Genomic DNA, 26980 nt, shown 5'->3' on the forward strand with positions numbered 1-26980 from the left:
CAAGGGGCTGGCAGCCCTCGCACTGCCATGGGGTGACCGGGGAGGTGGGGTACCGTAGGGGATGTGGTGCCCTGGGGTGGGGACTGAGCATGGGGTGCTCCACGGAGTGGGGTGCCCGGCGACGGGGTACCCAGGGTATTGGGTACTCTAGAGATGGGTTATCCCTGGGGATAGGGTGCCAGAGGGAATAGGGTACCCTACAGGAGCGGGACGCCCTGGTGTGGGGGGTGGGATACCCGGAGGACTGTGCCTCAGGGCCGGTGCCCGGCACCGCACTCCTGAGGCCGCGGGGCTGCCCCGGGGAGCCGGCACCCCATGGCTGGCTGTCCCGGGAAGGGCTCCCCGAGGACGCAGCGCGCCCCGGCCGGCTGTCCCGCTGTCCCGCTGTCCCGCCCCTCTCCCCGCTCCTACCGAGCGCAGCGCCCAGGCTGCAGCGACGCAGACCTCTGTTTCTCGCCGGAGCGCCTTTCCCGCCGCGCCTTTCCCGCCGCCATGTTTGTTTGGGGCGGAAGCGGAAGCGTAGGGGGCAGCGTGGGGTGAGGGACCGGAAGCGGCGGCGAGGCCCGGGCGGCGGGATGGCGGGGCTGTCGGTGCGGGACCCCGCCGTGGACCGCTCCCTGCGCTCCGTCTTCGGTGAGAGCCGCAGGGACGGGACGGGACGGGACGGGGCGGGAGGGCCGGCGGGCCGGCCGGCCGAGCCCTCCCCGCCATTCGGGGCCGGTGTCCGCGCAGCCCTCGGCCTCCGCGCTGAGCGGCCGCCGCCGTCTCTCTTCCACAGTGGGGAACATCCCGTACGAAGCCACCGAGGAGCAGCTGAAGGACATTTTCTCAGAGGTTGGGCCCGTGGTCAGCTTTAGGTGAGGACGGCAGCCGGCCTCCCCGCTCCCTGGTGCCCCGGGGCAGCGCGGACAAGGCGAGCCCCGCGGGTGGCGTGGCGTGGGGGGCCGCGCTGTGCAGGGCCGGCCCTCCGCCGGGCAGCGCAAGGCAGCGCCGAGCAGGGCGGCTGCTGGGGTTTGGGAAGGGGTTTGTGAGGCTGTGGCAGCTGTGCTTTGGGGGGTGCAGGGCCCAGGTCGCCCGGAGATGTAGAGCCCAGCCCAACGGCGTGAACGTGGGCAGGTGGCTCCAGGCTGGAGGCAGCTGCCGCGGGGTGGAGCTGGGGCTGAGCAGGAGGGGTCCTGGATCAAGCCCTGTGCAGAGAGATGGGGGTGCAGAGCATTCTCAAGCGAGTGGCTCTGAAGGGATGTTTTCCTGGCAGAGCTCTCAGTTAAGGGCTTGGGAGCTCCAGGAGCAGCCAGTCCAGTCCTGTGTCCCCAGGAGCTGCCTTTATGGGGTCATGGGAAGCACAGCGCTCACACTGGTGGCTTTCTTGGACACCAAAGCTCTGTGAACACCCATCAGCCAGAATCCAGGAGGACTTTTGGCTCAGGCTTAGGGCTGGCTGTTGTGCGCCTTGACCTGACCCTGGTGCCTTCACTCTGCTCCCCAGCGCTCCTGTGTGGTGTACCCCAATAGACTCCTGAGCGATGGGGAGCTGTGGGCACCGCACGCTGCTCGATGCCTGCACTGCCCTCAGCAGTGGTGGTTCTCTCCTCGCTGTGCAGGCTGGTGTATGACAGGGAGACAGGAAAGCCGAAGGGCTATGGCTTCTGTGAGTACCAAGACCAGGAGACGGCTCTTAGTGCCATGCGTAACCTGAATGGGCGAGAGTTCAGCGGGAGGGCCCTGCGCGTCGACAATGCTGCCAGCGAGAAGAACAAGGAAGAGCTGAAGAGTGAGTCTGAATTTTGTGGTGGAGAACACACTAACGTTGTGTTGGGCTCAGCCTTTTCAGCATTACAAAGCATGCCTTTTCTGCAAGGCTGGCGAGGTGGAGACCTTGCGGAGCTGACCTCCTCCAAGCAGTGTAGCAAGTAGTTTTGCAGAGGGATGCGTGGCCTCAGCTCTGTTTTCTCTCCCAGAAGATCTCCCTGTTTTCACTGCCTCCCTATCCCCGTAATGGTGTGGTGCTTCCCTTTTGATGACCCCGTTAAAAACAGATGGTTCACATTGCCGTAAGAGGTCATAAACTCTGTTGCAGGCTTGGGCACAGGTGCACCCATCATAGAGTCACCCTATGGGGACCCGGTCAATCCTGAAGATGCTCCCGAGTCAATCAGCCGGGCAGTAGCCAGCCTGCCGCCCGAGCAGATGTTTGAGCTGATGAAGCAGATGAAGGTGAGTGAAGCGGAGGGCTGCACTCTCTGCATCAGCACAGCTTCTACCACTGTTGCCCATGCCCTCACAGCCCCTGTCATGCTTTGCCAGACTCTGATCTGCGTGTGTCTTCTCAGTTGTGTGTCCAGAACAGCCCCCAGGAAGCCAGGAACATGCTGCTCCAGAACCCCCAGCTGGCTTATGCCCTACTGCAGGCCCAAGTGGTCATGAGGATCGTCGACCCAGAGATCGCGCTGGTTTGTCCCTTGCTGCCTCATCAGGGGTCGGTAGGATATTGGTGCCAGCCTGTTGTGGAGGGGGAGTAGAAGAGAACTCCTTTCTCCTTCTTCTGCCCCTAGAAAATCCTGCATCGCCAGACCAGTGTTCCTCCTCTGATCCCAGGCAACCAGCAGCCTGTGCCAGGGCCGGGGCCAGGACCAGGACCCGGGCCTGGGCCAGGGCCAAACGCCCAGCTGAACCCACAGAATACCCCTTCGTCCCAGCCACAGCCCATAGTAAGAGCCTACGTGACGCGTGTGCTGTGCAGGGAAGAGATGGGCATTGCCACCTCCAGCTCTCACAGCTGGGGTGCGTGTGCCCGGGTGATGGGGCTTCCCTGAGGTTTCTCTCTGGTTTCTCTCCTGGGCAGGGTGGGATGCACGTAAACGGCGCTCCTCCACTGATGCAACCACCCATGCAGGGAGGAGTGCCGGCCCCAGGACAAATGGCAGCCCCTGTGCAGGGCCCGGGCCCCGGCCCCATGGCTCCAGGAGGTGAGTGCGTGGGTTTTGGCCGAACGATGCCCTGGGCACATGGGTCCTGCAGACAGCCCCCCTCTACCTTCCCCCTAACTGGCGGCTTGGCCCCGTGAGAGCACGTGTCATCCCATAACACGTGTTGTGGTTGTGGCTGCTGCCAGCTGCAGTCCAGAAAGTTGGCTTATCTTTGTGAGGGAACCAACACCAAGAAAATAAACCTCTAGATTCTCCCCCCAGGAGCTGGGAGGGGGGAGATATTTGGGGCCAAAGGAATCGGTTAGTGGTGCAGGGATGGCCGAGGAGGAATCTGATCTCTGCCTGTCCCCTCTCAGGTGGGATGCAGCCGCAGGTTGGGATGCCAGGTGGAGGGCCTGTCCCCTTGGAGCGTGGACAAGGTAAAAAAGACATGGGTTAGTGCTGTGTGTCATGGGAGCCTCGCTCCAGCAGGGGCCCAGGCCATGGGTGCTGAGCAGTGCTGTGCCAAGAGGCCCTGACAGCTACCTGCAGCCTTGCCATCCCTGGATCTGGGGCAGCTCCTGCAGCGCTGGGCTGCACCCGGGTTTGTTTGCTTAGGCGCAAGGTTATGGTAGCAGCTCTCCTGCTTCCAGGGCCCCAGCCCACGCACTGGTTTGCTCCCAGCTTGTTCTGCGCCGTGTTGTGCAGACATGCCCTGGAAGTCAGGAGAGCTGCCAGTCCCCGCAGAGCCCCAACCGGGTGGGACGTGCCTGTTTTCCATCTCTCTGTGAGCCCGTGTCTGTCCCTGTGCTTGTGCGGGCAGGCAAAGCTTGCTCTTCTGTAGTCCCTGTCCTGCTGCTTTGCTGCCTGGGTGCTGGGAAGTAGCTTGTGCCGCCGCCGCATCTGCCCGCGTCTCCCAGTGCTCCCCACGCCGTGCCCGGCAGAGGGAGCTGGGCCTTCGCTTTTGCTTGCAACAGTGAGTTCGAGGCTTGGCAGGGAATTTCCCCGTGAGTGATGGCTTGGCTTTCCCTCCGCAGGCACGGTCTGTACGGCCCAGCCCCGGAGCCGGATTCCTTACGGTTCACATGTTTGTGTGGCCGCCCCGTCAAGCCGTGCGCCGGGGTTAGCACAACGAAGGCATTCCTGTTCTCCCAGTCATAAGGCATGCAGGCAGTTGACACCCCTATTGCCTTGACTCATACTGTAGGCCTTGTACCAGGAACATGGCAAACCTGTTCTGAGATCCTCTGGTCTTAGGTACTTAGGGGCAGCTGACTGTCATTTTCTTTGGGGTGGGCACTGTCTTCCTGAGAGCAAACTGGTAGTTCTTGGCACCTAGAAGGTTTTGGAGAGCAGACAGAGCGCTGGAACTGGGGAGTGCCATGGGAAGCTGCAGGCAAGGGCAGAAGCAGAAGCTGACTGGTTGTGCATTGTGGGGCACAGCGTGGCCCCACACAACACCCATTCTCTCAGCAGGACATCCTCCTGCCCCGCACATTCATGCGGTGAGTGAGGAAAGGGCTGTGCCAAGCTGGCTGTCACGCCTGTGGTGGCAGAGGTGGCATTAATGGAAGAGATTGATAAAGCCAGACCTGCAGCAGGTGGCATCTTCTCTGTAGGTTTTCCGGGGGACTTCAGGGAGTGGAGGTGATACTGCAGGCAGCACTGTCCCCAAAGCTGAGTGCATGTGTGCATACACTATTTACGTGTCTGCTCTTCTCCCTCTTTTCCTGCTGCTTGCCCAGGGAACCTGCAGCTCTCGCCCGTGGGACCTGCCAGGCCTGCGTCTATCGAACGCGTTCAAGGTATCCCGGCACCCGCCAGCTCCCTTCTCCCGCGGAGCTCGTTGTGGAGTGTGCAGAGAGCAGCTTTCACCCCGCTGTTCTCAGGGCCGGGGACTGGCGTATCCCTCTGCATAGCCTGGCAGGGTTAGGAGGAGGCAGGATTTCCTCCAGCGCCGGAGGAGGGAACAGGCTAGTGCTGTGCACAGAGCCACTAGGGTTAAAGGAGAGCCTGCTCAGAGAGGGCCTTTGCTTAGGATCCTGCCCCCTTTGACACCTTGCTACCAGGAGCCTTCCAGGTCTTGCTTTGCTCCTGCCCCACGTCAGCAGTGTGTTTATGCCCACGCTTGTAGGGATCGCCATGGGGGCACCCACACTTGGTTTGGCCACCTGGTGCCATAACGAGCCTGAGGCAGAGCCAGAGAGGGAAAGAGAGGGATAAAATCAGCAGCCAGGGAAGGGGCTGTAGTGTGCTCCGGCCTTGTGCGAGGGGCTGCTCTCCCCGGCGGTCAGCATGGCTCACCCGCCTGCGCGCCGGGGAGCAGTGAGGCCACCCTGCACCCCAGCCCCGAGAGCACTGGGGGACAGTCTTAGCACAGCAATGGTCATGCAGATCCTCACGAGCTCTTGTGTGTCTCCCTGGCAGTGCCCATGCCAGACCCGAGGGCCCCTATGCAGCGTGGACCTCTACCTGCTAGTGGCCCGCCACCCCGAGGCCTTTTGGGAGATGCCCCGAATGACCCTCGCGGAGGGACCCTGCTCTCAGTCACTGGAGAAGTGGAGCCCAGGTGAGGGGAGAGGGAAGGAGAGGAGCCCTTGGCACTGTCCCCTGCCCAAGGGTGACCTCTCGCTGAGGACAGGGATGGCACCAGCCTTCCGGGAGTCACCACTGCCTGGTTGGAGGCCCTTGTGCTGCCAACCGCGGGGGCTGGCCCATTTCCCCGGGGACGGGGCATCCCCGGTGTGATGGCAGCAGCCCTGTGGCATGGGGCTGACAGCACCCGTCCCTGTGCCAGCCTCATCCTCCTCCCCTGCGGCCGGCTTCGGGGGAAATCCCAGCGCTCTGCCCAGACCGTGCCAAGCCAGCGTCTGATTCACACTCTCTCGCTTTTTCTCCTCCTCCTGCTTTGCTCTCCTCGTCTCTCTGCGTCAGAGGTTACCTTGGGCCGCCCCACCAGGGAGCCCCTATGCACCATATGCCTGGTCATGACAGCCGTGGCCCCCCTCATGAGATGAGGGGGGGACCCATGGGAGAACCCCGACCACTGATGGGAGAGCCGCGGGGGCCCTTGATGGATGCTCGAGGTGAGAGAGGGGGCATGAAATAGTGGGTGGCTTAAAGCGTACCGACAAGAAGTCAGAGTGGAGCCCACTGCCCCAACACGAGGCATAGGAAGGGGGTCTGGGCAGTGAAACAACTGACCTCAGGGCAAGGAGGGACAGTCCCATAGGGCGAGGGACTTCTTCCAGGGATATCCCTTCTGTCCCCAGCTCTTCTGGGTGTTTGCTAGCCCCCAGGCGAAGAAGGCAGTGGGCTTGCTCCCACACTCCCTGCGGCACTGCTCCCTTCAACACCTTGGCTTGTCTTTCCCCTGCAGTCGGAAGAGATCCCCGAGGGCTGGAGCCACGAGGATTGGAGCCGCGAGGGCTGGAGCCCCGGGTGATGGAGGCGCGAGCCCTGGAGGCACGAGGCCTGGAGCCACGGGTCCTGGAGCCACGAGTGCTGGAAGCTAGGGCCATGGAGGCCAGGGTCATGGAGCCCCGGGGCCTAGAGCCTCGAGGGCCTGGTCCCAACCCACGTGGCCCCATGCCTGGTGGGATACAGGGTCCTGGGCCACTTAATATGGGAGCCAGTGGCCCTCAGGGGCCCCGCCAGGTACACACACCACCTCTGCTCAGCTGGTTGGGCACCGATGGTGTCTCGTAGATTGGGACTGGGTGAGGGGTGTGATCGCATCCTGCAGCAGCTAGAGGGGGGAGGGTGTCCCACAGAGCACAAGGCCTGGGTCGGTGGCTCTCTGAGGGGTTTGGGGCAGCTTTCCCATCTCCCCAGGTACTGCTCATCTGCTGGGGATGAGACGAGGCTCAGGCCTCTCTCCACCTCTTCCTGATGTGCAGGAAGGAGTGCAGGAGATGGAGGGAGAGCAGAGCGCATAAAATGCTCGGTAGTCTGTGTGTCTTCATGCTCGGGCATCTTCAGGCTGTGAGGGCATCCATCTGATCATCTGCTTTATATTCCTGTATTTGTATGGTGGAGCCCGGAGACCCCTTGGTCCTTACCCCTTCTCTCATGCCTGCAGGTTCCTAACATGGCAGGGGCAGGCATGCAGGGAGGAGGCATTCCTGGGGCAGGGGTCCAAGGAGCTGGTCAGCCCGGAGGCTTTAGCCCTGGACAGAGCCAGGTCACCCCCCAGGATCATGAGAAGGTGAGTGGACAAAAGGGAGAAGGTGAGACAGCGGGAGCAGCACTTCCTACGTGCCTTACTGTGGTGGGGACAGCCCCTTCCTGGCTCTCGTAACCTGTGGCTGCTCTGGCAGGACACGGCTCTGATTCTGCCCTCTCCCCACAGGCAGCCCTGATCATGCAGGTTCTGCAGCTGACGGCAGACCAGATCGCCATGCTGCCCCCAGAGCAACGGCAGAGCATCCTTATCCTAAAGGAGCAAATCCAGAAGTCCACAGGGGCACCCTGACAGGTGACATCCTTAACCTAGCCCTGGCCTGTGCCTGCTCCCCTTCAATAAATCGGAGAGCTGCTCAGGATGGGGCTCTACCTCACTCTTCCTCTCCACACCAGGGCTCACTCTCTTCCCTTTCCTTCTCGCAGGCCTGGCAGGTGCGTGGTGGAGACACCGTGTCTGCCTGGGCAGAGGAGACATGGCAGCTGGTCCCGTTGCTGTCTGAGTTGATGCTGCGTTTTGGGAGAGGTTTCTCCTTCCCCCCCCCCCCCTCCCGCCCCATAACATTGTCCCCTCCCATTCATCCTTTTTTTCTGTGTGTATATTTTATGATGTTTGAAATAAAGCAGGAGAAGGATTTGAGTAAAGCCATGTCTCTGGCTGCCTTGTTTGGTCTCTCGTGGAGGCTGGAGCGGGACTGGGGGGTTTCTGGGAGCAGTCCTGCCTGGCTCCAGGCTAGTCCAAACCACTCACCCTCCTCCCATCTCCCCAGCACTGGGGCAAGATCTATTCATGGGGTTTTACGTGCCGGGCTGTTCACAGTGCTGTAAGGGAAGGGCAAGGATGGGGAGCTCGTCTTTCTGTCCCTGCCGACCGGGCGGGGAGGGCTCCGTATCCGATTGCTGTATCGCTTACCACACCAGCCTGCTCGGTGAGGGTGTTTTTTTTCCCCTCTTTTCTGCATGCGCTTTAGCAGAATGTGTTGTCTTTGCGTGAGCCACGTTTGAAGTCGGCCTGTGTGCTGGTTAGTGCCTGGTGGGTGGCGCAGGCTGGCTCTGGGTGGTGGCAGCGAGCCCCTGTGGAGGGGGAGACACCTTACCCTGCACCCCAGGAGATGTGTAATCAACCAGCTTTTCTATTGCAGCCCTACAAGGGGGAAAAGAGTGGGCTCCCTTCGCACCAGCATGGACTAAGTCACCACTGTGGCTTTTATTGCAAAGGAAAGCAGGTTTAATTTACCCTTTTATGCAAAGGACTGTTTAAACCCAGAGGGACACATTTAGCCCCCAGTGCCTGCTTGGCATCCTTGTGTCCTATCCCGTGGTCCTGCCCAGCCCGCTGGGCGCTCCCGCTGCTCCAGCAGCATCATCACAGCACCTGCCTCTGGTTTCTCAACAGGGGAACATGTGGAGCTGCAGGTCCACTCCCCCCATGAGGACCCCTTGTAGACCGGGTCAAGAAGGCAGCAGTCTTTGAACCTGGAGTTTCTCGTGGAGGAGTACCTTGCCGTGTCTCGCCTGGCTTCAGTATGTGCACTCTTCAGCAGATGCTTATCCCTGGACATGCTCTGGCATGGGGGGGCGAGGTGAGACTGACAGGGTCCCCTGCCTGCTGGGGTTCCCAGCCTGGCTGCCACTTAGAAGTTCTCCTTGTTGAAGTAGAATTTGACCTTCCTGGGGTCCAGGCTGGAGTGCTGGTGGCAAGACTTCTGCAGGCTCTTTGCCAAGGGCCCCGGCCCACACAGGAACACGCCGACCACCGACCTGCATACAGCATGGGGCTGTCAGCGCCGGGCAGGTGGCTCACAGATAAAGTGATTTAAGAGCTTTTTGGGCTCCCTGCAACCTGCAGGGGATGAGCACACCCGTCCTAAAGCCAGCGGTACCCAGCCCAGCGCTGGGGAGGATGGGGTGTCTCCTGGCTCCCACACCCTGAACCCCCTGCCCAGCTCTCACCTGGGGTGGGCTGCAGCCACCGCCGCAAACTCGCTGTTCCACATGGGCCGCCCAAAGATGGTTTTGTGCCTGAGCCCCGTCACCGTGTCCGTCGTGGTGTCGAAGCGGAGTGCCACGTTGTTGGCCTGGGCAGAGCAGGGATGGTGAGGAACCTGGCCAGCGCCCACCAGCCCACCTCCAGTCCCTCACCACAGAGGAGCACCCATCACTGCTGCCCATCAAGAACCACTCCTTGACTTTCTGCCTTCAAGCTCACCCTGTTTCTCCTGCACAACTTGGCTGCCCTGTGTCCCCCTTTGCAGTCATGCCTGCCCATGGCCAACTCACAATGCTGGCGTTCCAGCCGGTGAGGAAGAGCCGGTAGGTGAGAAAGTCTGCCTTGCCTGACTCGGCCATCTTCTGCTCTAGCGAGGCAAGCAGGTCGTTGAACCAGGCAAAGGCCCCCGTGTCCCGGCAGAGCCAGTAGAAGTAGATCTGGGATGCAGGGGGAGAGGGGTTGCTCAAGGTGGAGCACAGCAGGAGGGGTGGAAGGATATGATAGGTCAAGGACTGGGAAGCCCAGCATGGAGAAACCCATAGCTGGTCCTGCAAGACACACCATACCTTCTTGGTCTTGAGGGTCTGGTCAGCCTGCTGGAACTTGTACCAGATGGACTTCAGGATGGAGGCAAAGGGGGTGACGCCGATGCCCGCTCCCACCAGCATGGCCACCTCGTACTGGAACACGTCTTCGCTGGCTGTGCCGAAGGGGCCGTCTACCTCGATCCTGGCCAAGGGAGGGCCTGGGTAAGAGGTACAGCCTCCCCAAATCCCCAGGATGGTCCGTTCGGGCACTCCCCAGCCTACCTGGGCATCTCTGCATTCTGCTGCTGGAAGGTGTCGATGAGACGCTCCGTCCAGTCGCCGGCCGCCCGGATGTGGATGGAGAAGAAGTCCTCCTCGGGTGCTGAGGTGAGGGTGAAGGGATGCCACTCCAGCAGGGAGATGGCAGGGCAGTTGACAAAGATGTACTGCCCCACCTCCATGCGGAAGCCCTTCTTCTGCATCTGCAGCTCCAGCACACGGGCAGGGTGCATGACCACCTGTGGTGCAGGGACAGGGCTCAGCGCCCAGCCTGGCTCCTATCCTTGGGCAAGGAGTTTTGGCCATGGCCCTTGCCCACCTCCCCATGGCCACCCTGGCAAGGAGCTGCGGCACCGATGGCTCCAAGAAAAGGAGCCAGCGGTAGGCGTGGGCTCCCACACCACCCACCTTGGTGACGATCACCTTCTGCCGTGCACGCCAGACCCGGAGGATCCGCTCAAAGATGTAGAGGAGGAGGGGGGCCAGAACCCACTTCCAGGACTGTGGGGATGGAGGAGAGCAAAGGGTTGGGGGGAGCCAGGGCTGGAGCACCCCAAGGGTGAGGCAAGACAACCTTCCCCCACAGCTGTCCCACTGCTGCCCTACCTCAGCGGGGATGCTCCCGAACTCAGGGGCTTTGCAGCAGTCATGGCTGCAGTCTTCATCCTTTTTTGTGAGATACTGGGCGCAGCGGTGGGGGTGCACCTCCTCCATGCTCTCCTCCGTCTGCCCACGCACCAGACCACTGCAGGGAGGTGACAGGTGAACCTGAGGGCCAGCTCCTGAGCCCCTGGCCGGGGCTGAGCTGTGCTGCATGGGGCCAGCTGGGCTAGCCAGCCCTGGGAATGGAGAGCCCACAGCCCCAGTGGACCTCCTCTGGGGCTGCACCGCTCCCCCAGGACAGGCAGGGCTGTCCCATCAGGGGTCTGCGGCCATTGCCCCACGCTGTCCTGCCTTCAGTGAGCAGTGAGGAGCCTTACGCGATGCCATGGATGACAAGACCGGCAAAGTAGATGAGGAAGAGATGGTGCGTGTACCAGAAGACCTCAAAGTAGTTCCTGCGGATGAACTCAGTGGAGGACGTGACCATGAGGATGAGTGCCAGTGTGATGATGACCCCCGTCAGCCCCGGGATGGTGGTGAAGGCCACGTACTCAACGGTCTACAGGGGGAGTAGGATTGGTTAGGGGGGCAGGGGACAGGCGGTGGTGGAGGGCTGGACGCCGGGGCTGGCACTCACCGTCTGGTTGGAGTGGATGGGGTTGAGCCACTTGTTGCTGCCCTGCAGGTGCATCTTGGAGAGGACGGCGGGGAGGCTGCCGTCGGTGGCTTGCTGGCTGTGGTTGTAGCGCTCCAGGTTGAAGAGGTGGGCGATGGTGTGCACGGCTGGGCAGGAGACAGGCAGTCACCCGCTTGGCCGCCTCCCCGTCCCCACCGTGCCCCAGCCTGGCGCGGGGCGGTACCTGTGAGCAGGGCCAGTGCGTAGGCCACCAGCTTGTGGAAGGTGAGGTTGTGGTCCAGCTGCTTCCGCAGTGTCCGCCTGCAGCACTGCGGGGAGAGACGGTGACGTCAGGGTGGGGATGGCGATGGGGACGGCCACACAAGCCATGCCACCACAGGGCACTCACCGAGCAGGTCCCACGGAGGAAGGAGAGGAGGTTGCGGCAGACGGGCAGCAGGATCAGCATGCTGTTGAAGTTGAGGCACTTGGCCGATGCCCGGGCCCAAGCCAAGGCGGACTGGAGAGAGGATGGGGGTTGAGCACCGCTGTCTCATGCCACAGATGGGCACATCTGCCTGCGGCCACGCTGTCCCCCATGGCTCTGCCCAGCACGGTGTAGTACTGGGACAGGATGGGGCCAAGTGATGCTGGACTGGGACTGGGGCTGTGGGGTGCTGGGTTAGGTACTCAGAGGGAGCAAAGGGAGCAATGGTGGGCTGAGGACTGGGAGTGGGTGATGGTGAACCAGGAGAGGAGGGGGACTGGGAGGGGGTGATGGTGAACCAGGAGAGGAGGGGGACTGGGAGGGGTTGATGGTGAACCAGGAGAGGAGGGGGACTGGGAGGGGGTGATGGTGAACCAGGAGAGGAGGGGGACTGGGAGGAGGTGATGGTGAACCAGGAGAGGAGGGGGACTGGGAGGGGGTGATGGTGAACCAGGAGAGGAGGGGGACTGGGAGGGGGTGATGCTGAGCTGGGGCAAGGTGATGCTGTGCTGGGACCAAGACAGAGACCAGCATGGAGCAATGCTGGGCTGGTGACTGGGATGGAGCAATGGCAGTCTGGAAGAGGGCAGGACAAGGAAGGGATGTGGGGTGCTGCAGCCCCCCACCCCACTGAAGGAGGGCTCTGAGGGGCACATTTGCCCGGGCAGGCAGAGTGCCATGGGGGAGCACCTTACCCCGAGGATGGCCCTGGTGTAGAAATACCGCTCATCCCGGTCAAAGAACAGAAAGTAGTACGTGAAGAGGAAGATGTTGATGCCCAGCCAGGCTGCCTGCGGGGGAAAGCCGCGGCCTCATGAGGGACCCTGGTCCGGGACCCCCCTCACCCCACAGCACTCAAGTACAGCCAGAGGGCGTCAGGGCAGCATGTCCCCTCCTGCTTCTTTATGAGCTGTGGCCGCACACACGGGGCTGGGACCCGGGGCCAAAGGTGGGGAGAGGCGTGGGAGTCTTGCAAAATAACTGTCTTGTCACCCATGTCCCTGTGCATCATCCACGCAGGAGGAAGGAGGAAAGGCAGATGCAGGCAACGCCTGCATGGCGGGAGGGCAGAGCCGGAGGGTGGTCGGGGCTGAGCAGGGCAGCAGCGAGGAAGGCTCCAGGAGGAGGAAATTTGGCAGTGAGACGGCTCACCCAGCCCCACCGCGCTGCCGTCCCCTGCCTAACCCTGCTGCACCCCTACACTGGCTCCTCTCACTGCCATCGATTTTTTGCAGAGCTCTGAAAACCGCTCTGCCTTGCATTTGGTGTTGATTTTTGGTTGGTTGGTTGGTTGGTTGGCTGTTTGTTTTTTTAAAGTAAATTAAAAAAAAAAAAATCAAAATAACCCAACCTTCTGCAAGCCCCCATTTTCCCATGCGCTTGTATCTCCTCACGCAGCGCCGAGCAGCTGGCACGGTGCCGGTCAGGCAAGCCCCGTTACACCAGCGATGCCGCAGCACGGCACCGGTATGTCGTCCCTATGGTGCAGACTCCTCACCCCGGCGTGGGCTCTCACGGGAGCCTCCTGCTTCCACGTGGGGAGAAGAGGCAGTGGGAGACTCCTGGCCAAAGCAGCGGCATTTTTTAAGTTTTGCAGCAGGACCCCCCCCTTTCCTTTGTGTTTTCCTTAAGACTTAATTTCTCTGAACCCCCCCGGAGGTTTGGAGGTTGGCTGAGCAGAGGGGCTGCTCACCCCTCCCCGCAGCCCAGCCCCAGGACAGCCCAGCAGCCCCCATTCCCCCCCTGAGCACCCCCAGAGCCGTGTCCCCCATAACCCCCCGCATCGCCCCAGCCCCACACACTCACGAGGACGGCAGCTGAGAACCAGTGGTCGACCAGCCAGTTGCCCATGACGTGATGTCCCTGTGCCCCGTCTTGCCCGCGCGCGCCGTTTTATGGAGGCAGCAGGCGGTGCGGGCAGTCCCGGCGGCGGGACTGGCACCGCGGGGACTTTCCCCCGAGAAGCCTTTGAGGAAATGCCGGGCGGTTTCAAAGGCCACCTTCCAGGAAGGCAGGGCTGACCCCATCGGCCAGCCCCGAAACCAGTCTCCCGCACCGGCCGGGCACGGCCCCTCGCTGAGGGGTCCCCTGTGGTCCCACGGTTGGGCGCTGCAGGGCATCAGGCTGCCTCTCTTGGGTTTTTGCAGTATTTGGGGACTCAAATGGGTGCTTTTTTTTTTTAAGGTAGAAATTTCTTGGTGGGAGGAGGTGGCGGAAGGTCCGTCCTGTGCCCGGCTCAGCAGTTGTGCTGCTCCCCACCTCCCCCGCCAGCATCACTGCCCCTGTTTTAGAAGAAAAGCACCAGCGGAGGAGAAGCACCGTGGGGGCACGGCACTGCACCGGTGCCAGGATCCGGCCTGGGGATCCACTGCAGGGCAGGTGAATTAAGACTGAGCGCCAGCAATGCTGCACCTCCGTGGGCACCCCAGCGGGGCTGAGCACCCTCAGCCTGGCACCCCGCACCATCCAAACTGACCTGACCCCAAAAATGGTTTCTTGGGAGGGGTGTGTGTGTGTGTGTGTGTGTACGTCACACTCCTGGTTTGGGATGAGGACCCCTGGGTGCCATCAGCATCCCCATGGCTATGCCAGCTGCCCCTCCTCTCCTGCCTGCCCTCCGCCGCAGGGTCCCAAGCTCTTGCGGTGCCCGGCGCTGCGGCACCCACCGCTCCTGCTGGGAACAGCAGCCAGTGTCGGGGCCTCCTGCCTGGAGAAACAGGTTGGGCAGGATTGCTCCTTCTTGCTCGGTGCGCTGGGGAAGCTCCTGGCCGGCGGCCAGGGCCATGGTGGCGGAGGCGCAGGATGATGAGGCTGGTCCCCCTCCTCCCCATCCCGCCACGTTCCTGCATCTTATCGGCTCCATCGCGGGGCTCCCCCACACCCCCACTAGTGCAGCCCCGGCTGCATGCCCGTGAGCATGAGGGCTACGTGGGCAGCGGTTGTGGGCACCCATGCCAGCCCCGGCGGGATGGTCCCACCCTCCGCGTGAGTCACCAGCCACCCGCCAGCACCTGGACACGTCCAGTCACAGCAAAGTTTCTTTACTGCTTAAAACAGTCCCGCTGGCACTGGTGGCCCCAAGGTCACCATATGTACCGTCGTGGGCGGTCGCGGGGTGTCGGGGCATCCCAGGGGCTGCGCACCGCATGGCAGCCAGTTTGTGGCAGCAGGCAGTTTGGGCACCCCGTAAGTCCTTCATGTTCATGCACGTGGTCCTGGGCAGGTGGGCACGCTCCTGTTCCCCCTGCCACCGTGGGGACGCACCAGGACCCACTGCCACGGCAGGGCCAGGGAGCGCCCGCCTCTGGCATGGCTTGTGCCATGAGCCCCCTCCGGCTGCCGGCACTGCCCGTCCCCGTGTCCATAGTTGGCTGGAGGAGCCAGGTGCTGGCCATGCCTCAGACGATGCTGTGCCTCACGCCGGGCTCGTAGGGTGGCTGGAGGCACAGAGGCGTCCCCGGCGGGTTCCGGCGGCAGCAGACGCAGTGCAAGAAGTCAGCGACGTTGTGCCGGAAGAGCTGGCGGCAGGGGTGCAGGTACTGGAAGAAGAGGAGCATGAAGTAGATGCCCAGGCAGTAGCCGAGGAGCAGCTGCACCACCAGCAGTGGGGTGCAGATGTTCTCGTAGACGTCCGTCTTGAAGAAGTACCAGAGGATGACGAGGGCTGTGTTCTCCACCAGCCGGGCCACGTAGTAGATGGCCAGGCGGCCCCAGTTCTGCGACTTGTCGATGAGGTCCCGGTCGGCCAGCTTGAGCTGCACGGCTGACCAGCAGAACATGTTGATGCTGGCGTAGAGGAGGGTGAAGGCGCAGAGCACCACCACCGTGCCCACCCGGCTGAAGTTCTTCTCGATGTTGTCAGGCAAGTGGGTACCGCTCCGCCAGAACTGCACCCAGGGCAAGAAGAAGACCACCAGCAGGTTGGCCAGGGCAATGGGGATGATCCAGTGCTTGAAGACGGTGCTGAAGAGCACGAGGACGGCCACGCGGGTGGAGATCTCCAGGCTGCGCCACAGCACGATGCAGAGGAAGGCCAGTGGCCGCAGCTGGACTTTGTAGTCATCATACTTGACCTGGATGGCCAGGATGTTGCAGACGAGTGCTCCATAGGTCACCGACACCAGGCAGATGCCCATGAGGACGGCTGCAGAGGGAGAGGTCAGGGGAGTCAGGCAGCGTTGGGGACAGGGCTGTGTGCCCGGCCTCACTGCTGCCATGGGTGCACAGCGCGGCGTACCAACCCCGGGTGGGAAGCGCAGGGTGCCAAGCCCCTGGGCTTGCAGCAGGAGGCTCAGTGTGAGCACTGCTGGGACAGCTCGCGGCTGGTGGTGACCGACCCTGTGATGGGGCGGCTGCGGGGGGAGCTGCAGGCTCTGCTCCCAGATTTACTCCCTACTCCAAGAAAGCAGAAGCCTTTGCCATACTGGGTCTATTCCTGTGCCTGAACCAGCCACCCACCCCCCTGCCCTATGGAAGAAATACTGCTCAAGGGGGAGTGGGGCATGGTCTGTGCTGTGAGCATCCCTCTGTCCTCACCCGGACCAAGAGCGGCACCACCGTAGCCCACCATTCACCCTGGGAGCATCTCAAGAGCCACCCTCCTGCAGGGGCTGCAAAGCCAAGGTCGTTCATAGGGAACACCGGCAGCTGCTCGCATTCAGCACAGCCAGGAAGACCGCCACGCAGAAAAAGGGAAGCGTGCAGCTGGTCCCAGTGGTGCCGTGCCAGCGGCGGTGGCTGTGAGCTGCGGGGCTGAGCTGAGACACCCGAGCTGCCAGGGGATCACCCAAAATGTGTCAACCGGGATTGCTTCCCGCATCTGCCGCTGGAGGAGCGCTGGGGCTCATCCTCCTGCTGCCACTGCTCTTACTCCCCAAAACGGCCTTGCAGGGAGCCGTGGCCCAGGAGGGAGTTTCTGTGGGGCATCTCCCGTGTCCCCCTTTCCATGCGCCTGCTGTGGGCAGAGAGGGCATGGTCTGGGCTCCCGGCACGGCCGGGAGAGCGGGTCGGCGAGGGCAGCTCCTTCACCTATCGTAACGGTGCAAGAGCACTCCCGCACGCCCGGCTTGTCGGCATGCCCAAGCGGGATTTAAAAGCTCACTCCGGCACATCCAGCCCCCGAGTACACAAACACCCCAGGAGCAGGCGGGGGAGCCTGGGAGCGCCGGGCTGGGAGCTCCGGCTGTTGGGAACGTCTCAGAAATAGATGCAACGGAGGGACTGGGGGGAAGGCGGAGCCCGTAGCTAGCTGGAAAAATCCCAGTAACTAATGCAGACTGGAGCAGCCTGGGGCAGGGCCATGACATCTTTATGGGACGGGGCACCGGGTGGATGGCACGGCTCTGTAGGGCAGACGCCTGCAAGCAGCGGGGCTGGGAGCGGAGCCTGGCGCATCAGTCACTGCCAGCTCCTCCCAGGCTCACTCCAAGCTGGGAAGCAGAGCGCTGGGCGTGGGAAAAGCACACCAGGGGACAGACTAGTGCACAACCTCTGCAGGTCGTGCTCCGTGTTTAGGGGAGTCCGGTGGCAGCCATGCCCCCAGCGAGCCCCCAGAGCTTTGTTCAGATGCCACACCGGCACATGCGGCTAAGTAGCCGCCGCCATGCTCTGGTGGGGTCCCACCTGCTCATCCTTCGGGGAGCCCAAGTGCCAGGCACCCTTACCTCTGGCAGCAGGGACGTACTTCTCCAGGATGCTGATGTAGAGCTGGAGGGTGAGCTGCGGGGTGGAGCCCAGGAAGGCCTGTATGACCGCCATGCGCTTGAAGGCGTTGCGGTGCGTGGCCAGTCGGCGCACCGAGTGGCCCACCTCCTGCTCCATCTCCACCTCGTAGCCTTTCCGCAGCCGCCGCTTGCGGGTGATGGTGACGTAGGGCTCCTCCTCCTTCCCTGACCAGCAGTACACCACCAGGGCCTCCATGCATCTGTGGGGACGCGGCAACCGTCACCCCACCAGCCTTCCCGCTGCCCCCAGGCCCCGCTCCCAGCACATCCAGCCCCCCCTTGCCTGGTGCCAGCCAGACACTGCTCCTGCTGGGTGCAGCCCAACTGATTTGGGCAACTCTTCAGCCATGCTGCGGGCTGCCCCTGGTCCTGGGATGTCAGGGTGAGGGCAGGGTCACACCAGGACCATGGGGATGCCCGGCGGCCATCCCTCTGCTCTGGTACTCCAGGTAAAGTGTGTGGGGCAGGGGGACAGCAACTGCCCCAGCGAGGGGATCAACTGCTGCAAGAGGTGCAGCATCCAGGGTACGGAAACTGTAGCTCTGCTGGGAGCTAGAGCTACAGGAAGGGGTTAATCACCCTCGGGCTGTTTTCCCCACTGGCACAAAAAAAATGCATCTCTTCCTCTATGCAGAGGCAGGAGAAACTTTCTGATCTTGTCTTTGATCTCTCCTCTTGAGCAGAAGTCTTCTACGCTTCCTTCTTGGTGGGGACGGCAGGAAGGGGAGCGCAGGGTGAAGCCGAGCGTGACATGGGCAGATAAGACAGCGCTTCCGCAGCCCCCTCCCCGCGGGGCACCCTCGCGTGCAGGGCAGGGAGGTAGGTTTCTCCCCCGCTGCTGCCCACTGCACGGCAGCAGGACCCCAGCCACGAGGCGGGTGTGCGGGCTGGAGGCCATCAGCAGAGGAGGACCCATCCGCCAGGCTTGGCTCCCGCCCGGGGACGAGCTGGCTCTGGGACCAACCGGACGTAATTATTTACGAGCGTTCATTAGGACAGCAGAAGTTGCTCCGTTTCAGACCCAAATGGAATGAGGGATCTCTTGCCAGATCAGGCCAGCGCTCACGGCTCATTGCAAACTCTAACGGGAAAATGGTTTCATCCAAAGGACCCGGCATCAAGGGCGATGCCAGCTGGGTCCCGGTGCTCTGCCAGACCTCCCCAGCAGGCTGGGCTCCATCTCCAGCAAGCGGCCAAGCACCGTCATAACCATCTCAGATGGCCGTGGTCGGTGCGGTGAGAGCTGTGACACCACTGTGGGCCAGCACAGGCTGAGGTGGACCCACAGCCCTCCCAACGGCTGGTGGCGCCGAGCTGAGGCTCCCCGGCCGCCTCTGAAGATGAATCGTGGTGACGAGGACGCCCCCGGCACCCTGCTTGTTTCCGGTGATGGAGGAAGCGCGGTGAAGGCCGCGGTATTTTTGCAGCCCTGTGGGTATGGCGCGCCCCAAAGTGTGGCTGCTGGCGTGCCCTCGGGGAAGGAGCCCCATGGAGATGGTGGCTCTGCCGTGCCACCTACTGCACCCCCTGCGCGCTCTTGCCAAGCGGGACGGCCAGGGTGACAGCAGCCCCAGGAGGCAGCACAGCATTCCCAAGGAGTGAGAGATGAGCACCTCTGCGGCTTGTGCAACACCCACCCCCTCACCGTCCTCTCCCCCGCAGGGTCTGGTGACCTCCCAAATCCCATGCTCCTGCAACCAGCTCCTCTCCTCCGTGTCCCGTAATCCCCACACGTCCCAGGCCTGGTGGCCTTTCCTGGGGGGCAGGACCCCTCTTCCTATTCACCCTCAAGCACCCCAGCAGGGATTGGCATCTGTGCCCCCAGCCTCAGCCGGATGATGGCAAAACCCAAAGGCAGCGGGAAACACCGACTGCAGAAAGCAACTGTGTGAAGAACCTTTTTAGCAGCTGAGATGCAACAGGCTGGGAGAGCCGAGTCCTGCCCGGAGCAGGGCTCCAGCAGGCAGGAGAGCAGGCGGCAGCCCCTCGGCAGGACCATGGCACTGCTGGGGAGAGGTGGCTGAGCAGAAGACCCCCGCAGGACAGGAGCAGTGGTGTCCCCAAGGAGGAGGGGGACGGGGAGCTGGCAGGAGCAGTTCTGGGCACGCTGGGGTTTGCTGCATGGACAGATTTCTGCTGACAACCAGTGCCTGGAGCGCCCCACCCGGCACAGCCCCGGTGCCTGCTCTCACCCGGTGCCCATGGGACCTGCCGGCGGTCCCCGCGTCCCATGCCGGGTGTCCCCCATCCCTGCTGGTGGTCCCTGCATCCCACACTGGGGGTCCCTGCATCCCATGCCAGGGTCCCCGCGATCCTGCTGGCAGCCCCCTGGCCCATGCCAGGGGTCCCCGCGTCCCTGCCAGGGTCCCCACATCCCTGCCGGGGGTCCCCGCGTCCCTGCCGGGGTCCCCACATCCTTGCCAGCGGTACCCGCATCCCATGCTGGTGGTCCCTGCATCCCTGCCCGGCGGTCCATCGCGTCCCCTGCCGGGTGTTCCCATGTCCCTTGCCTGGTGTTCCCATGTCCCTTGCCGCCCTCACCTGATGATGGGCCCGAGCTGGAGCAGGTGCATGAGCAGGACGAGGGGGCGGTCGCGGCTGAGGTCGCGGTGCACGAAGATGAGGGTGAGCTGCACCAGGACGGAGGGGCAGAGCACGAAGAAGACGGTGAGCGCCAGCCAGAAGCGGTCGTCGGAGTGGCCGTAGGAGAGGCAGAGGACGGCGGCCGCCGCCCCCTCCCCGCAGAAGAGAGCCGTCGAGAAGACGATGCCGAGCGGCAGCTTCGCCCGCGACGGGGCGGCGGTGGCGGCGGGCGGGCAGCCCCCCCTCGGGCCGTCCATCCCGGCCCCGGCCCGGCCCGGCCCGCCCGCTCAGCCCCGCCGCGGCGCCATCCCGGGCTGCAGCGAAGAGAAGAGCCGCGCTGCGGGGCGGAGCGGGGCGGAGCGGGGCGGGGCGGAGCGGAGAGGGGCTCCCCCGCCGCCCGGCGCCCCGACGGCCAGCCCTGCCCCGGCCCCGCCGAGCCCAGCCGTGCCCTGCCCCGCCGGGGACGGGGGGGGCGGGACACCCCGCCGGGACCCGACTCTCCATCCCGGGGTCCCCATGGGGACCATCACCACCGTGCCCGCCACCCCCCTGCCCCGGGACCCCCCCGTGCTGTGCCCGGGTCCCCAGCAGGCGTGGAGCGCCCTGCCTCAGGACACCCCCATCTGCACTCCTGCCCCATCACCTCCATCTTTGCCCAGGATGCTCTACCCCAGGACTCCCCGTCTCTGCCGGGAATCCATGCCTCAGGACCCCCCCAACATGGCCAGGACCCACACTCCAGGACCCCCCTGCCATCCCAGGACCCCCCCCAGAACACCCCAATCCCCCAGCCATAGCCCCTCCAGCCCCCATACTACACCCTGTGTGCCCCCAAGGCTCCAGGGTCCTCCCTAGGACCCCTCTGCCAATTCCTGGCCCAATTTGCAGCTACAATCACCCCAAGGTGCTGCAACATGGGGGGTCCCCCCAGGGGAGAGGTGTCAGGCAGCCCCAGGGACAGTGGGGTCCCACCATGGAGCAGGAGGGGCTGCCAGTATGGGTGCCAGCCCTGCCCACCGCCAGCCCTGTGGCTTTTACCAGCCATGTGCCAGCGCGCTGCCTGTGCCCACTGCCACCCCAGCTCCAGCCCCGGGGAAGGGTGCGTGGGGCTGGGTCAGGGTACCCATCACCCCATGGCCCTGTGCTCCGTGGGGCAGCGTGTGGGAGGAAGGGTGTTGCTGAGGCAGGGAGCATTTTGGTATCTTGCAAGCTCAGCCACGGCAAGGACACCCCTTCGGGTCCAGCAGGCGGCTGGTGTGTGTGTGCAGGGCTGGCCTCAAGATTTGGGTAGGATGCTACGGGGGAGATGTGGATCCCGCATCTTGGATGCTCCTGCACCTGGGTAGGAGGTAGTGAAGACCACCTTGGCCTACTGCTGAGCAACGTGCTGCTTTTCCCATCACCTTCAAGGACCTACCTTCAAGGTGATGGGTTATATGGACTTGCTAACAGAGCCTGACCTCCCATCGCTGAGCCCGCCACTCAGCCCCACATCCCCTCCTGTCTGTCCCATCTGTGGTCCAGGCTCGGGGAGGCCAGCTGAACTCCACACCTCAGTCACCAGCGCGGTGGTGGGAACACAAGGCTGGCTGGGCTGCTCCCCGCATTGATGGCCATGGGGGTCCCTGCTCTGCCCAGCACAAGCAGTGGCCCCCAGCACCAGCCCTGCCCACCTTTCCCCCACCAGTCGTGGAGTGAGCGCAGGCAGCCGCCGGCACAGTGATGCACGCACTCTGTCTCGCCCGAACCCGTGCTGCCTGCCAGATTACTCAGTCCAGCCTGGGCACATGTTGGCTGGCTGGGAGAGATGAGACAAGGCAGGGAGTGTTTGAGGTCTGCCAATTTTCCCTGGTTTAGGCAGACTGGGAAGTCTTAGGTAATTTTTAAAAGTCGTTCGGTGTTCATCCCTTGGCAGCCAGGCCAACTTGCAAGGAGGTTCCCACGCTAGCAGCGGGGTTGCTATGGCCATCGCTCGCCCAGCCCTCTGCCAGCCCAAAGCAGGGCCCCCCTCCCCCCCCAGACCCCACGCACCAGAGTTTTCCCCATTTTACCAGGCTGGAGGCGTTACCAGGGCTATCGGGCTTATCAGCAGCAGAGCTGGGAATAAAACCGCCTGAGACCTTGGAGGCCGCGTCTCCCCCGACGGCAGCTCCCACACAGAAGCAATCCCGGTTTCTACAGCTGCTCAGCGTTTTTCCTTCCAGTGCTGAACAGCTGCTTCAGGAAACCACAAACACCATGAGCTCATAGGGACTGGCCTGACCGGCAGGGACAGGAGACCTACGTGTGACCGCTCAGCTCTGGTATGATAGTTACATATTTTCAAGCTGTTTTTGGAAAACAGCCTTTCCAAAAAAAACCCTAGCAGGGCAGAGGGCAAAGGGAATGGAGTCCAAGCGAAGGAGCCTGCCCACCAGCCGGGTGCAGACACCCAGGGTGGGAGCTGTGCACGGGCGATGGATGCGCCGGCCCCGGCACGCAGCCTGGCTGGGCACTCAGCCCGCAACGGCGCATCGCGCGGCGCTGCCAACTGCACCCACACCTCTGCATTAGCAGCAAGAGCAATGTGCAATTTATATCATTTATGTGACTTCCATTTATCCAAATTAAAAGCATCCCCCAGGAGTCTGGCAGGTCACCAAGCCCTCGGCTGAGCCGTGCCTGGGCTACGACTCATCGTATTTTTAATTTCATCTTCCCCTGTTTCATGATGAAATATTTAAGAGAGATTGTTTAAGCAGTCAAGAATTCCAGTCCTGCATCCGGGCGCCCTGACAGCCGTCAGGGGAACGGAGGGATGAAGCCTCACAGCGCTTCTCACACCGGTTATTATCCCATTCTCTGACCCAGGCACAGAGAGGCAGAGGGCTGTTCTCTGGTTCATGCCATGAGTCACCCCTCAAGCCTAACCCTACCTGTCCGCAGCTCAACGCTGTAAACAGCACACCATAAAAGCGATCTGTGTCACAGATAGCATCAGCGAGAGATCCTGCCCCTGCTGCCTCCGCCACTCCCTGTGCCTGCCGGCTCAGCGCCTGCGCCTCTGCCTGCAAACGCGGCACGGCTTGGCCTGGATGGACACTCTGTGACACCGCCGTCCCAGAGCCACCGGCTGACCCAGACCCATGGCAAGCCAGAAGGGACTGGCCGGGCGCTGGGGACATCCCACCCAGGTGTTCCCATGTGCAGTGGCCTGATCCTGGGCCAGCGGAGCGGGCAGCAGCTGGCCAGCCATCACTCTGAGCCCTCCCGGGAGCAGAGCAGCCCCCGGGCTGTGGAACTGCGGTCCAGACCGGTGAAGTGTCCTCCAACTCGATGTGAAGCTGCCATGGAAGCGCCCATCAGGGTAAAACCCAAGGTGCCAAACAGAGGGGGACTGTGCTGGCATCTCTATGACCACTTAGGAAAGTGAAGGGGGTTTAGATGGGTCACACGTTACTCATGTTGTGTGTTGCAGACCTCACTGTCAGGAGCTGGAATAGGAGAGAGAGGCAGAGGGAAGTCGAAAACGCCGTTTTCCCTGCACAAGGGTGGCACGGTGCTGCCTGAGTCCCTGCCCCTGCCCTGCCCCTGCAGGCACTGGCATCCAGGAATCTCCCCCACCCGGCCATGCCCAAGGCGCCAGCCCGAGTCCTGCCACCATGTGCGGCTGTCCATTCTCCTGTTCCCACAAATGCCTGCCCGCTCCCGGAGAGCATCCCAGCTTCATTATGTTCCTAATCCCAGCCTTCATTATTTTCTTAATCCCCGTGTCCACACAACGCACTTTGAACACGGGGCCGTGTGAAACGCGGGATTTGCTGTGCGGTTTTTCCAGCCCTTTGCACGCCTGCGGACACGCGAGGGCATTCGTGTGTGAGAGCCCCCGGCTGTACGTGGGGAGGGAGCCGGCTCCCCCACCGGCTCTCGCTCTGAAAATAGCCATGTCTGCTTTACACATGCCTGCCTGGCGGCTCGGCTCCTGTAAAAGGAGAAGAGAAAAGCCATTTGGAAACGGCAGCGAGCTCCTTGCCAGAGCCCTTAAAGAGCCCAGGTGGGGAGAGCTGCCGGCTCGCTCCCGCAAGCTCTCCTCTCCTCTCCTCTCCTCTCCTCTCCTCTCCTCTCCTCTCCTCTCCTCTCCTCTCCTCTCCTCTCCTCTCCTCTCCTCTCCTCTCCTCTCCTCTCCTCTCCTCTCCTCTCCTCTCCTCTCCTCTCCTCTCCTCTCCTCTCCTCTCCTCTCCCCCTCTCTCCACACTAGGACCCGGAGCAGACGTTGCCCCCAGATCACTCGTTGGGACATGCCAAGCGCACGCTGCGGCTTCCCAAATATAGCCCTGCACACAGAGGCGGAGGCAGCTGCTCAGGGTGCGGGGCTGGCTGTGCTCCCCCCCAATGTCCTTTCAGATCAGAACCACCCCCCCAGGAACACGCTCTGTGCTGAGGATTAAACATTCAGCTGGTGCCGCACGGCGCGATGGTGGGGTTGATCCCCTAAAGGCTCCGTGTGCTGGATGAAGTGGAAATGACAAAGTGTTTCCCTGCTCGATGCGCAGGGAACAGGGGACACCGTTGTGTCCCCGCAGCGGAGCCACGCTGCCCCGGCCGGCAGGGCTGGCAGCCGGGGGGTTCCCAGGAATCTGTGAGCCAGCAACTTTTTACTTAGTTTGGAAATAGCTTTGCAAATGACTGGTTTTCACAGCCTAAACTGTTTGGATTTTGCATTGCTTTCTCAATAACTCAGCTGTATTTTTTCCTGCCCCAGCAGTCTGTAGAATAGTTTCTGGCTGGAGAAATATTTTTTCCATTTGCTTCATCATGCGACTGCTTTTGCTGCTCCGTTTCCTCCTCCAGCTTCGCTCCCTTATCCTGCCGGGAGAAAAACCCGCGTCTGCCCCGAGGACCTCATCCCTCCCATCCTCACTGCAGGCTGGAGGCTGTGCTGAGCCCACCGCCGGGCTCGGTGCTGCCGGAGCTGGCAGAGCAGGGGCCGTGCCGCCGCCGCCTCGCCGCTTCTTTAGCGAGAAAACGCAGTTACCTTCTTCGGGTGCATTTATAGGTCTTTGCGAGAATTACACGTTTTGAAGTCCTGCCTCTCTGGCTACAGTCCCAGCTCAGGCAGCGGCTGATGCTGTAACACTGAACCGAGCAGGAAGGGTTAAAATTACTTTTAATTAACTGATTTCCCCGGTCCCACCTGCTGTAAGAGTATACAGCCCTGCTCAGCCAGGCAGGCTGCGACCGCGCGTGCCTGGGCATCCTGGCAAGCAGGAGGGGACGGTTTACACTCTCCTTATCCCCCATGCTTTGCTGCAGGAAAGCAGCAGGAGCACTGTAATGCTCTCAGAAAAACCAACGTAGGAGCCCGGGGAAGGCGTGCGGCCGTGGCGGGGGCATCGCTGAGCTCCGTGCGGGGCGCAGGAGCGAGCTGGCAGCTTCCCCCTGCGGCAGGGAGCGGAGCAAACCCCAGCAGAGGAGCTGGCGCCGCGATCCAAGCCCGTCCCATGGAATTTGTGCGTGCCCTGGCTCTGCACCCAGCCAGATATTGGGGTTGAGGAGCAACCAGCTCCCCGCACGCTTTCCTCCCCTGCTTCCGCGTCCGCCGCAGGGTGGTGGTACCGGCTGCGGGGGAGCAAAGAACACTCCAGAAAAACAACCTCCCTTTCCCAAAATAGCTTGCAAAATGGTTGCTGGACTGGCGGTGGGGAGCGCGGCCGGTTCGCACCGTGGCCTCCGCGCCGGCACAGCCGGTGCGGAGGCCACGGTGCGAACCGGCCGCGCTCCCCACCACCGTACCAGCCTGCCAGCGAACATCCCCGATGCCCCAGTTCATCACCGACAGGTCTCTGTAATTATCTGTAATTATCTTGCATTTCCAACCTGGGCGCGGGGCGCCTGTCTGTAATTAGCTCTTGGGATTTAGGAGCTCGTATGATCCGGGGTTATCGTTAGCCACCAGAGCCGCGCTGGGATTTAAAGGGACGATGCGGCTATTTGCATATCAGCCGTGCTTCTGCCCTCGTCCCATGCGTTAAACAGAAAGAGGAGTCCCTCCCCAAAGCTCGTGCGTGTCCTCGCCTCGCCGCGGGTGCTTTTTTTTGGGGCAGGGACGATGCGGTCCTGAGCGAAGCAGGACAGCTCGCAAATATTTCCGCTGGGACTTTTTGGTCCTCGCTGTCACCTCGGTTTTGGTGCCACCCCAGCTCAAGGCTCTCGGTAAATGCCCCTATATAGCTCTGCGCTGCCCACTGCTTTGCCTCGCAAGCCGTCGCTCCCCATGCACGAGCTCCCCCAGCCCTGCCACTGCCACCACCCCCTCCGCCACTCTGCTCCTCACCCCGGCGGTCTCGCAGGGGTCCCGGTGTGCCCGGTGCCGGCTCGGGCACATACTCACGGGGTCTAGAGAAGCCAAGGCAGGGCAGCCCGCCAGCCCGTGGCCATCTGCGCTTCTCCGCGGTCCCTGTGGTTTCGCCTCCTGCCCTCGCCTGCGACACTCCAGCAGGCAGAAATAGCCCCAAAACACGTGCTGCCTTCCGGGAAACGATGCCAAGGGCCGACCAGCACCAGCGCCCCGGGCACGGCCCTCCCTCGGGGGCTCCCGCTAGCGCCGGCGGCACCGGAGGGTCCAGCCTGGCACAGTGCCGGGGCACGGTCCGGTAATGGCTCCGGTGAGGAACATCTCCGGTTATCTGCCAAGATAATAAATTCTGCCTTAGAGTTTCTCACCTGGCAACAGTCACCAAGGAAACCCGGACGGCTGCTGCGGGTCCCCGCTGGCACTGCCTGGGGGGGGAGCGGGGGGGTCCCCATGGCGCTGGCAGAGGGGTTGTGGCTGCACCCCGGCCGGCCGGCTGCGTGGGCAAAGGGCCAGCCGCCCGCTGGCAACCTGAGCCCAGGCTTGGCCAGACGCCAAATGATCCGGGCTTGGCCCTCACGCCACCTCGCCGGAGTCGAGTGTGGGTTTGCACCAGATTCGGGGTGGTTTTTGAGGTTTTGCTGGCTGTCGAGCCCTGTCTGTGCGCATCGGGAGAGGTGACCTGGAGCTGCCTCAGGCGCCCGGGGGATTTTCCCGGTCCCTGGTGCTGGTTAGCCAGGGGGATTTTTGACA

The 26980-nt window shown here is 62.7% G+C and overlaps 3 protein-coding genes across 4 annotated transcripts; 1 reads left to right on the plus strand and 2 right to left on the minus strand.

The window, feature by feature from the left end:
• The first annotated feature begins 550 nt into the window (after nt 1-550).
• CSTF2 (cleavage stimulation factor subunit 2) lies at nt 551-7731 on the plus strand. 2 transcript variants are annotated; one of them, XM_082488315.1, is made up of 14 exons: nt 551-633; nt 779-857; nt 1602-1771; nt 2078-2214; nt 2331-2450; nt 2553-2708; nt 2843-2966; nt 3284-3346; nt 5334-5475; nt 5841-5992; nt 6286-6563; nt 6988-7113; nt 7258-7383; nt 7515-7731. In XM_082488315.1, exons 1-13 carry the CDS (start codon nt 576-578, stop codon nt 7378-7380), a joined length of 1728 nt encoding a protein of 575 aa, XP_082344441.1. In that variant the 5' UTR covers nt 551-575; the 3' UTR covers nt 7381-7383; nt 7515-7731. The 2 variants fall into 2 exon arrangements, with proteins under 2 accessions (XP_082344441.1, XP_082344442.1); XM_082488316.1 differs by lacking the exons at nt 5334-5475; nt 5841-5992.
• A 641-nt stretch (nt 7732-8372) lies between these two features.
• Nucleotides 8373-14623, minus strand: NOX1 (NADPH oxidase 1). Its single transcript, XM_082488420.1, has 13 exons — nt 13397-14623; nt 12286-12381; nt 11513-11623; nt 11348-11432; nt 11125-11270; nt 10865-11046; nt 10491-10629; nt 10293-10385; nt 9888-10123; nt 9645-9807; nt 9369-9515; nt 9042-9166; nt 8373-8849 (listed from the first exon to the last, which is right to left on the minus strand). Exons 1-13 carry the CDS (start codon nt 13439-13441, stop codon nt 8723-8725), a joined length of 1695 nt encoding a protein of 564 aa, XP_082344546.1. The 5' UTR covers nt 13442-14623; the 3' UTR covers nt 8373-8722.
• Nucleotides 14622-20187, minus strand: XKRX (XK related X-linked). Its single transcript, XM_082488421.1, has 3 exons — nt 19855-20187; nt 17254-17513; nt 14622-15734 (listed from the first exon to the last, which is right to left on the minus strand). Exons 1-3 carry the CDS (start codon nt 20151-20153, stop codon nt 14989-14991), a joined length of 1305 nt encoding a protein of 434 aa, XP_082344547.1. The 5' UTR covers nt 20154-20187; the 3' UTR covers nt 14622-14988.
• Between the last annotated feature and the right edge of the window lie 6793 nt (nt 20188-26980).

This window comes from Vanellus vanellus (genome assembly GCF_965231255.1).
Source record: "Vanellus vanellus genome assembly, chromosome: 10".
Lineage (NCBI taxonomy): Eukaryota > Metazoa > Chordata > Aves > Charadriiformes > Charadriidae > Vanellus > Vanellus vanellus.

Excerpts from the sequence above, each read along its gene's own strand:
- CSTF2 (XM_082488315.1), top strand. The coding sequence starts at position 576 with ATGGCGGGGCTGTCGGTGCGGGACCCCGCCGTGGACCGCTCCCTGCGC. Across the intron at positions 2,215-2,330 it reads AGCTGATGAAGCAGATGAAG|TTGTGTGTCCAGAACAGCCC; the intron begins GTGAGTGAAGCG and ends GTGTCTTCTCAG. Across the intron at positions 5,476-5,840 it reads ACTGGAGAAGTGGAGCCCAG|AGGTTACCTTGGGCCGCCCC; the intron begins GTGAGGGGAGAG and ends TCTCTGCGTCAG.
- NOX1 (XM_082488420.1), bottom strand. The coding sequence starts at position 13,441 with ATGGGCAACTGGCTGGTCGACCACTGGTTCTCAGCTGCCGTCCTC. Across the intron at positions 11,271-11,347 it reads CGCACTGGCCCTGCTCACAG|CCGTGCACACCATCGCCCAC; the intron begins GTACCGCCCCGC and ends TCTCCTGCCCAG. Across the intron at positions 9,167-9,368 it reads CCGGCTGGAACGCCAGCATT|GCCAACAACGTGGCACTCCG; the intron begins GTGAGTTGGCCA and ends TGCTCTGCCCAG.
- XKRX (XM_082488421.1), bottom strand. The coding sequence starts at position 20,153 with ATGGACGGCCCGAGGGGGGGCTGCCCGCCCGCCGCCACCGCCGCCCCG. Across the intron at positions 17,514-19,854 it reads CAGCTCGGGCCCATCATCAG|ATGCATGGAGGCCCTGGTGG; the intron begins GTGAGGGCGGCA and ends GCGTCCCCACAG. Across the intron at positions 15,735-17,253 it reads GTACGTCCCTGCTGCCAGAG|CCGTCCTCATGGGCATCTGC; the intron begins GTAAGGGTGCCT and ends CTCCCTCTGCAG.